Here is an 11,192-nt window from a genome sequence, read left to right as displayed (position 1 = left end):
TTTATTGAATTGATCCAGTTTGAAGTAATTGCCATCATTTATGAAACTTTTTATGAAAAAATGCAAACTATTATACAAATCAGAATCCACAGTCGGACTAATTTGATTACATTCAGTGTATATTCCTTTTCCTATTTTTTATTAGGAAGTCAGTGATGAAGAAGAATCAATAGTGTAAATAATTAGTAATCTATTAAATATAAAAAATTAAATCTGTTCTTAAACTACATGGACAGTAGGTCCAAATGTGCCCAAACTGCCAAACAAGAAGGGCACCGCCATTTTATCTTTGGCTTGATGGTTCATTCATGAATTTTGCCTCTTTCTTCTTCCTTTCCTTTCCTTTTTTTTTTTTTTTGGAAGTTTTCAATTATGATTAGTGTTATAATTTGATGCTTGGCTAGTTTCCCATTTCAGAATTTAGCAGCCTTATAATCTAATTTCAGAATCTTTTCCATATTCAGTCTAAAGAAAGATACATATCCAATTTTGATATAATGGTCACACCATTGACAATATTTTAATCTGAGTACATAATTGGCTTCTTGACCTACTTTTCATCCCCGCTCTTTTGATTGGGAAAAAAAAAAAAAGAAAAAGAAAAACTCCGTGCTCAACAGTAAAACACCATCATTTACATTCTGTTGGAGGCTTGATGGAATTTGATGAGCATATAATTAAATCAATTATATAGAAGAAAAAATTGGTAATTAATGATATTCATAAGGGATCAAAGGAACCCAATAATAATACTACAGCTATGCTGCAACAGAAACAGCATATCTAAGCTTTTATTCTAAAGTACTTATAACATATATTATATACAAAGAAAAAAAAATCATGTTTTAATATATAATATAAATTCAAATAATTAATTCTACTAAAATTTTGAAGAATATTGGCGATCATACCTTTTTCTGATAGTCCTATTATTATCAGAGAAACTTCTAAATGTCTTTCTGTGATCACCGTTATTTAATTTTTTAGGACTAATAGCAGCGAGCTTTGAACAAATTCCCCTGAATAAACCATTTGATTCTTCATTTTCATCATCATCAACATCAAGTAAAGATCCTGATTCTTCAACCGGAAGGCTATCCCAAAGATGAAACCCTTGGAAACTATTGTCTTTATCACCAATAGGCATCTCTTCTTGAATGCCTCCTAGCGAATATTTTGTTCCGGCTGCAGCTTTTGAGGGTGATGAGTGTTCTTGTTTGTTCAACTGATCATTAACATCATTCCATGTAATTGATGAATTTGTGGTACTGTATGATCCGAATGATGAACGCGATGCTTCGGATGAAGATGGCGAATAAGTTGATGAGGAAGGAGAAGCCGTTGCACTTCCGAATCCTTGGATTTCATTTGTTATTCTTAATGCTTTTAATCTAGCTTCTTTGAGAGTTTGTCCTCCTCCTAATAACTTCAGTATATTTTCAGCTCTCTTTTGCATGTTAGCACCCCAATTGAACCTATAACACGATTGTTGTAGAAATTGTTTTAGCGGCATACATATGCACACTCTGTAGAAGATTTTTAAAAACTCGGCGCAGTTCAGATCCAGCATTAGAATAATAAAGCAACACTCACCCTTTTTCATCGATGTAAACAAAAGTTCCAAGCTCTTGGAGTATAGCCGTATCGCATTGAAATTCTATTGCAAAATCCTCAGCACCATGAGTTAGTAAGAACTCAAGAAGTACCAATGTTTTATAGGATTGCCTCCAAAGCTTCCAATCGATGCAATATAACCTGCAGCATTTTATAATTTGAATTGCCAAAAAAAAAAAAAAACTGTGAACATAATAATAATAATAATCACAATACAAAAATCTTTGAAATGAATCAATCATAATTTGCATTTTTCTATAAGCTACCTTCTGTGTAGAACATCAACAATTCGCCAGTAATCATCTCCATCGCAAGATGCCTCGGCTAGTTTAGTCATTGTTTTTGCATCAGGCCCCAATGGATCATTGTTTGTTGCTTCTTCTGCCAGCCTTCAAATTAATATGATCATGGCGATGAAATGTTAATGATAAAGAAAGTGAAATTATAGATACTTCAATAATATTTCTAAATGTTTTGAATGAAATTAATTAAAGACTCACAATTCTGCTTCAGAAACATCAGTGAAGGCAAGCCTAGCAGTTTTGTATTTCTCTTGAAGATAACCAGACGCTTGTTTCTTAATCTGATTTATCAGGGTCTCCATCCTAAAATCTCCTTAAATTATTGTGAATTTTTAAGACTATAAATTATTTTGGAAGTATAATTTTGATTAATGCAAGCAATGTTCCTCCAATTCTCCATGCTCAGGTTTTGGAGCAGTTATTGTAAGGGATTAAATAGATGATGAATAGTATAATTTGACCGTATTTTATTATTTTTCAATAAAAATAAACAAGAAAAAAAATGCTTGGTAAAACTCAAAATTAGGACCTACAAACAATCATGCCCGTGGATTTTGGGTGCTTGAGGTTTTGTGGATCCGATAACTTATCAATGTTTCCTAAGTTGATGGCTTCCATTTTAAAGTAATTTTTTTCCTTGAGTAGTGATACACATCCCAAAATTTTTAATTTAAAAAGTTATCTTAAATGATGTGTCATTAATTGAGTGGTTGATAATTTTTTACAAGATCCAAGTGAATTAATTGTATTATTTCACGAACCAATTGATAAATGACACATCATTTGGGATAAAAAAATTTGGAATGTGTAGCATTATTCTTTTTCCTTTATTTACTAAAAAAATAGGTTTAGGATCATCTCCATATTTTTCTCTACTTACCTTCATAATCTTTTAAAAAAAAAAAAGTTTGATCGTAAATAAAGTGAAAAGATAAATATAAAACTCAATATTAACCAACTAGAAAAAAAAAAGACAAAGATTATTATTTCCTAACAAATAATAGCCGTCTTAATCGAGGACCATATTTTTTTACATGAAATCTAAGATTTGCGACAAAATTGTTTACAATTCATTTTGATGTAATTATAGTTTTTATAACATTCTATAAGTCACATTTATATTAATTTTTTTTTGTTTGAACCACGAGGTGGTCCTGAGTGGGCCCCAAAGTGGTGACTCTATATGAGAGCGGGGCTTGAACCCCGATCTCTCTTAAGGAGTGAGAGTGCCGAACTACTCACACCAACTAACTTTAATTAGTCACATTTTTATTATTAATTGAAGTATTATATAATCAAAATTAAACATATTTGTATTGTGTATTCATCCAATCAATGTTGTTAAATCATTTGTAATTATTCAGAAGGGCCATTGAGAAGAGAGTCTTACATGGGCCGGACTATTCGCCTCTTGCCAAGTGTGGATTGGGAGACGGGAGACCCGTCTTTAGTGCACTAATTGGATGAGGCTCACCACCCAATTAAAAAATTTAATTTAATTAATGATAAATGAGCTCAATTTGGTTCGGTTTAGTTCCGCCGGTTCTCAAGCCTGCATGCTTCATTTTCGGTTCAGTTTAATTTTGAATTGAAAACTAAATTAAATCAAAAAGTTATTTGAAACAATATAAATTCATAATTTCTTTGAAATAATTGAAAATTTACAGTTTCTTATCAATATCGAAATAAACCAAATCTAGCAATTCGGCTAACCAGCTAGCTTGGCTTGATCTTTTTTTCTTTGACCAAACCTAACATTGATTTTATACCGTGAACACATTTGAACCAGAAATTTATGTTATGGTGAAAAATGTCAAACCGTAATCAATGACATTCTCTGTGGTAAAATCCGACAACTTTGATAGTCAGATACACACTCCATTCTATAAGTTATAATCTTGTCTGATAAGTATTTTTATGCAAAATCATTCCCTATTTTGATCTACATACTCATTTCATTAGGAAAACATGAGAAATTATCTATTAATGATATCGGTATAAAAGAAAATTATCAAAATAAGAGTTTGAGATAGACAAACTAATCATCTTATGTCAAGTGTGGATCTTATGACTCAAACTTAGTATTATTTGAGTAGGGAACACCCAACCCATAATTAAATGGATGGAGTCGACCACCCTATTAAAAATTAAATTTATATTAATGCCAAGTGAACCTATTTAGTTCGGTTCAGTTCAATTGAATTTAGTTTTTTAATTATCTTTGTCCACTCCTAATATATAGAATTATCATAAATTCATTTCAACCAATTCATATTCACATTCACCTTACTATCAAAATGGCAAACCACAATGTATGAGAACCATACACTCAATTCATTAATAAAAATGACAAATTATCTGAATAGATATTTGTATAAAAGAAAATTATTAAGAAATATCATTAAAATGAGAGACTCAATTACCTTATGCGCCAAGCGTGAAATTCAAAACTCAATGTTGGCATAATTTGGGTGGAACACAACATATAATAAAATGAGTGGACCCCACCACACTATTAAAAATTAAATTTATATAAATGCTAAGTGAACCAAGTTCGTTTGATTTAGTTCGGTTTGGTTCAATCCAATTTTTAATTTTCTTTGACCACTCCTAATATATAGAATTATCATAAACTCATTTCAACGAATTCATATTCACATAACTATCAAAATGACAAACCACAATTTACGATAACCATACACTCAATTCATTAATAAAAATGATAAATTAACTAAATAGATATATGTATAAAAGAAAATTAATAAGAAATGTCATTAAAGTGAGAGACTCAATCACTTTTTACGCCAAGTGTGAATCTCGGGATTCAAAATTAGTATTACTTGAGTGGAACATACCATATAATTAAATGAGGGAACCCCACAACATTATTAAAAGTTAAATTTATATAAATGCCAAGTGAACCAATTTGATTCATTTCAATTCGGTTCGGTTCGGTTCAATTCAATTTTTTAATTTTCTTTGTCCACTCCTAATATATAGAATTATCATTAACTCATTTCAACCAATTCATATTTACATTACTATCAAAATGGCAAACCACAATTTATGGGAACCATACACTCAATTTATTAGTAAAAATGACAAACTAGCTAAATAGATATTTGTATAAAGAAAATTATTAAGAAATGTCATCAAAGTGAGAGACTCAAACACTTTATATGTTAAGTGTGAATCTCGAGACTCAAAATTGGTATTACTTGGGTGTAACACATCCTTCGATTAGATAAGTCGACCCCACCGCACTATTAAAAATTAAATTTACATAAACACAAGTGAATCAATTTGGTCGATTGGGCTCGATTTTTTTTTTTTTTAATAATTTTAGTTTTCCACTCCTAACCTATAGAATTATCATAAACTCATTTTAACCATATATTGACACTACTATTAAAATGGCAAACCACAACTTTAATATAGCAAGTAAAACATTCAAAAAGAACTTATTGATGACAGTCAGAATGTACATTGGAATAATTTTTGTGTTATATTAAACATATACAATGTACTATTATAATCTTGTTGAACTAGTGAAGTTCTCAAGTCTGCAGCACAACTCTACAACAGTAAACACACAAATGATTGTATATTACTTCCATTGTCGAAGATATATAGCATCCAAATTTTTATGACTTTTAAGAATTTTCACTAACCATGCATCAAAATCAAATCACATCTTCCAGAATCGAATACAAAACAAACAGAAAAACTTTATTACTAATGACTGAATAACAAAGTAACGACTCTGACACCAACACGAAAACAACATGTAACAACAATAGCAATGACACCATTGACTCAAAAACAGCAAACTGATAATTCTAAGGTTTTCTTCTGTTTTGTTTTTTTTTAAATTTAATTTAAAGAACATTGACCCGAATGCATCCTGAATCTGCAAATAATCCTTGAGGATTTTAACGACCTAGGGTCAAATCAAGATTGATGCCACCACCAGTGTTGTTGTAATTCCCCTCTTCACCAAAATCCAGGTCAATTACATCTGGAACTGGGACAGCAGCAGCAGCAGCAGCAGGAGGAGGTTGATTCCGCTGAGCAGCTCTAGGCCTAGCAGCAGGCCTGGCCATGTTAACACGAGGAGCGAAATTTTGTCGGCGCCGGACGGGACCACCTGCACCAACTGGTTGAATCGGTCGTGCCTGTATAACAGTATGAGTAGTCCTAATGGCAACTGGTGGCACTGCAGGGGCCGAGAATGATGGAGGGAGTGCAAAAGTAAGTCTCCTTTGAGCTTGAGGTGCTGCTGCTGCTGCTGCTGCTTGGTTCTGAGCACGCACGTTGTTGTTGTTATGAAAATTCATGAGCTCATCTGATCCTCGGATGTGCACATCATAGTGGTTTATGAGAGCCTCAGTGTTAGAGAAGGCTCGGTGACATATTACACACTGCTCTTGAACTCGGTTTGGACCACGGCTGGAACCAATGGGGTTTGCTCCTGATGAGTTCATGCCACAGCCAGACATGGTGATGAGTGAAGAGAGGTAGGCAAAGAAAAAAAGAAAAGCAACAGGAAATGAGAAGTTGGTAAGTGATGAAAGGAAGAGGTGGTGATGCGTTTTATAGTGGATTTTAATCATTTTGGTTAGAAAAGGGTTACCTGACAATTAATGTTCTATGTTATACATTTATGGTATATGAAAACCTTGTTTGAATTGTCCTTCTCATATGTTAATATATGTATATCTACACCCTTATACCATTTTTTATGGTAAAAAATTAATAAATAGTCATTATATATATTTATTTATATATTTTCATTCATTAACGCACATATAGTAGTGAGGCTCAAACACGAGAGCTCGAGAGCTGAGTTTTTGGAAGCCATTCCTTAGTCCTTACAACCTTAGTCCTTATAACCGGACCTAGACCTACATGTTGTTCATTAGAGATTTGAAGATATTAAGTCAACATGCAAAAGGATTGATTGTTTATATCTCTTATCAGTTAGTCTTTATAACAAATTTAGAAGATAAATTTTCAAAACAATAGCTCCATTTATACATATACCACAAATAGAAAATTATTTATAACTTAATAAGTAAGATGTCGCGACGTTCATTAATTTTCTTAATTCAAAACAACCAATTTCAGATAATACTCAGGCAAAATTAAAAAAATAAAAAGGTGATTTTCGTATATTTTAAGTTAAAAAATCCAGAAAGTTATTACTTACCAATAAAAGATAATATGCATGTGGGAATAACGTATGATATTATGTTATTTAACCGTAAGTGGTGTTCTAAATAACGCCTGTCTATGGGTCCAACTCATACTTAGAATTGAGTTTACGAGTTGATGGTTGCCCTATGCATGACAAAAGATTATTCTGAAGGGGTTTCTTCTTGTATTGACTTAGGACCCTTTTGTTAATTTTCTGAAGTATGAAATTTTATTAATTTTATATTTTTTTAAAATTTGCTTCTCTATTTTTGTAACTTATATCTTATTTTCAGACATTTAGATCCGAATAGAAAGAGTAAAGTTTTGTGAGTTTTATCTAAATGAGAAAATGTCTGAATGAGAAGTAAATATTATATTCCAAAAAATCTTTATAAAATATACTTATTTCTTAAATTATAAAACCTAATCTTTTTTATTTTAATTTATAAGGACAAAAATTTAAATAATAATTGTTAAGATGACTTTTAATTTATAAAAACAAATAAGATGTCATTTATGTTTAGATATATATATATATATATAAACAAACATGTCATTCAGATATTTATATTCGGACCCATTCAAATTTCATATTGTTGAGATTTTAGATTAAAAAAAAACAAATGCTACCTTAGATTTTCACAGAATTTACGTGTTGTTCAACAAAGACTTGATGATATCAAGAATGCAAAATAATTAAATGTTTATATCTATTATCAGTTAGATTTTATGAAAAATTTAAAGAATAACTCTCATGTGTTATGACAATAGTAGCATTTATGCATGAAACACTAGTGAAACTTTTTTTAAAACTCAATAAATAAATTTTTTTCGTCTCATTCATTATATATATTTTTAATTCCAAATCAACTAATTCCCTATAACACCTTAGGAAAATTTAGTAAAAAAATCTGAAAAGTTATTACAACCAAAGGTTAATCAAGTATGGCAAATAAGGCGGGCCCGGCCCGATTAAGCACGAGCTCGGGTAAAGCGGGGCCCTTATTTGTATTATTGTATAGCGTAAGCTTTTTTGAAGACCAAATTTTTAAATATATGTTTTTAATAATTAAAAAAGTAGAAAAACATTAAAATTATAAGCCTTTTTAGTGGCCATTAATATAAATTGGACCTAAAAATTTTAGTTATAAATAGGTGCAATTTATAATTAAAAATGGATGTATTTAAAAAATTTTAAAATAAAAATTTGATAAGATGAATGACGAGCCATGCTAACTAAAGATTAAGAGTAATGATATTTGACTTCCTCAATTTACCTCACTAGCCCTACTTTGTAATTAATATGATTTATTCTAGATTTATTTTTATTGAAAAATAGAAAATAAAAAAAAATATGTTTTCTTCTATATATATTAATTTCTCGTCTCTTACATCACTATTATTTTTCTAATTGATTGAAAATTGAATCAAATATTTAATCAAATCCCAAAATGAAATTAAATAACATCTAAGTTGTCACACAAAATCCAAATTAATATAATAAATAACAATAAAATCACTACTTTTTCATAAAATTTAAGAAAATCCACAATTCAAATGATCATATCTTGGTGCAGGTGACGAAAAAAATGATGAAGAAGACAAGTGGTTAGTGGTGGTAATATTGATGAACTTATTGTTGATGAAAATATGTGGTGAGATTTATGGTTAGTCTACAGAGAGGTTGGGGGGGGGGGGGGGTAAAAACAAATAAAAATGAAATAAGAATATAATTTTTTTTTTTTTAGTAAGGGTAATTTTGAAAAATAATAAGAAAATTTATAAAATTAAGACACGTAAGATAATTTGAGGGATCAAATATCATTACTCTAAGATTAATAAATAGGCCCTAACTCTTTTTCATGGAAGCCTAGGCCTAGCCTCGCCTTGCCCCAATCCAAGTTTAATCTTTTAAAGTCCGAGTCTTGCCTCGAGCTGGGCTAAGGTAGGTTGAGCCCGAACTTTTCTATCGTCCTTCACATGAGGTTAATTGTAGTATGGTATTCAATAATTTTAAATTCGTAAGCAGTGTGGATTGATGGTTATAATAGGTTTGCAATCAAAAGTAATTTCAAACTTGTATATACAATTAAGAATTACACTATTGTTTCATGTGATAATAAAATTACAGAAACTGATTTACATGTGATAAGGGGGTGTTAAGAAGATAATCCCACATATCTATTGAAAATATCAACATTGTTATTACGCTAGCTTCTAAATATATAAGTTGTTTACATCCTTTACAGCTAAAGATTACAATAAAAAAATGTAAAAGTAATTATCTTTTACCTTTTTTTTTAATAAAAGAAGACAGGAGGTGGATAAAACTCAAATTAATTTTTAACTTATCATTTTCCCGAGATTCAAACTCAAGTGGTCAAACAAAGAAAACCCGGCGAAGTTTCTAGAGACAAAAAGTGATTATATATCTATAGGCAAAGCTTTTTAATATAATCATTCTACTTATATATATTTATAATCAAGTGTGGGTTTGATTGAATATGACTTAACCTTTTAATGTTGACAGGTTGCGATTTATTAAGTTTGAAAAAATCCAACAGTGAAAAAATTCAAAAGTGATTATCAATATAGTCAAGTTAAGCTCTATATTCTTAAAAGAAAAATTTGAAATTCATAACTGGGCGAAGAACAATCTATTGATTGCCATCCCCTGTTGTATATATGTCTGTTAATTAACGAGGAGTAATAAAGATATATAAAAACTTAGTCACTGATCGATGATTGAACATGAAAGTAACAACACTAGCGACATGCAAACAAGAAAACAACAGCAACAATTAACGATAATTAAATGCTCCTTATAAGACTCAATAACACAAACTGATTACAATAAAATGACTATTTTTCATTTAATTTTAACTAATTTAAAAGTTTAGATAAAATAGAGATGAAGAACATCGACTGCGCAAGCATCCCTGAATCTTCCAAGTCCTTCAAAATTTCAAATTCTCAAGGAGTACCTAAGGTCAAATCAAGATTGATTGAGCCATCAGTGCTACTGCTTCTATTAATCTTCCCATCACGAAAGTCCAATTCAGTTTCATCTGGGATAGCACCAGCAGCAGCAGCCTGATCATTCGGCTGAGCAACAGCAGCCCCAGGTGCAGGCCTAGTAACGATCATGTTACCATTATTAAGAGCAGCTAAATTTTGCCTGCGATGCATCATCTCTCGTTGTTGTATAACAGTATTTGCAGTCAAGGTGGCAAATCTCCTTTGAGCTTGACGATGAGATGTCACTTGGGTTACATTAGGAAAAAGATAAGGCTGCTGCAAAGGGTTATTATGATTAGGAAAATTTCTCCGTCCTACTATAGCATAGAAATTCAAGAGATCATCTTCTCTGATATGAGTTTCATAGTGGTTTATGAGAGCCTCGGTGCTATAGACCACCTGGTGACAAACTACACATTGTTCTTGAGTACTTGGTGGGGCAAAGTTAAAACCATTTGGGGTTCCCATATCCTGATGATGAATTCCAGCCATAGCCAGACATAATATTTATTTGGTGATGAGTAGAAGCAAATTGGAAGAGGCAAATTAAGAAGTAAGAAACTAAAGGAATTGCAAAAACGAAGTTGGTGGTGGGTGAAGAGAAAGGTCATAGGTTGATGTATTTTATAGTGGATTTGAGTCATTTTTGTTACTAGAAAAGGCTTACCAGATAATCAATGTGCCAAATCACATATTTATGAAAAAAAACTTGTTTAAGTTGTCCCTGACAAGTATTAATAGCACGTTTGTAATCACCAATTAAGAGGATACTTAGTCCTTAATATATATATTTTTTAAATCACTCGGTTTTCGGCGGCCGCATTGAACCCCGATTAATTCAAATTCAGGGTATAGTCACAGTTAAAACTCTTTACCCCTCCCAAATAGTGTGTTTAGTGAGATCGAACCCTTAGTCCTTAATATTTCTTTTATGCACTTCAATCACCATCTCTTTCGCTTCCCTAATATTGGTAAATTTTGATTATTGACTTCTGTAAAGATAGGGAACGACTCCACTATACAATTTTATTTGTGAAAGTGATGATTTGCCCCTCATTTTAT

The 11,192-nt window shown here is 31.2% G+C and overlaps 1 protein-coding gene across 1 annotated transcript; it reads right to left on the bottom strand.

Annotated features, from left to right (window-relative positions):
* Positions 1-880: 880 nt before the first annotated feature.
* Positions 881-2,327, bottom strand: LOC18032335 (epsin-3). The gene is made up of 4 exons (XM_024185226.1): positions 2,115-2,327; positions 1,881-2,003; positions 1,594-1,755; positions 881-1,475 (listed from the first exon to the last, which is right to left on the bottom strand). The coding sequence occupies exons 1-4, from the start codon at positions 2,216-2,218 to the stop codon at positions 881-883; spliced, it is 984 nt and encodes a 327-aa protein (XP_024040994.1). The 5' UTR covers positions 2,219-2,327.
* Between the last annotated feature and the right edge of the window lie 8,865 nt (positions 2,328-11,192).

This window comes from Citrus clementina, unplaced genomic scaffold (assembly GCF_000493195.1).
Source record: "Citrus clementina cultivar Clemenules unplaced genomic scaffold, Citrus_clementina_v1.0 scaffold_9, whole genome shotgun sequence".
Taxonomy (NCBI): domain Eukaryota; kingdom Viridiplantae; phylum Streptophyta; class Magnoliopsida; order Sapindales; family Rutaceae; genus Citrus; species Citrus x clementina.
Note: the sequence above shows the minus strand (reverse complement) of the source record. Positions and strands in the feature narration are given on the sequence as shown.

Bases quoted from the DNA above. Each gene is read 5' to 3' on its own strand.
- LOC18032335 (XM_024185226.1), bottom strand. From the start codon at position 2,218: ATGGAGACCCTGATAAATCAGATTAAGAAACAAGCGTCTGGTTATCTT. The intron at 2,004-2,114 runs GTGAGTCTTTAA...ATTAATTTGAAG, and splicing joins GATGTTTCTGAAGCAGAATT to GCTGGCAGAAGAAGCAACAA. The intron at 1,756-1,880 runs GTAGCTTATAGA...AAAATGCTGCAG, and splicing joins GTTGATGTTCTACACAGAAG to GTTATATTGCATCGATTGGA.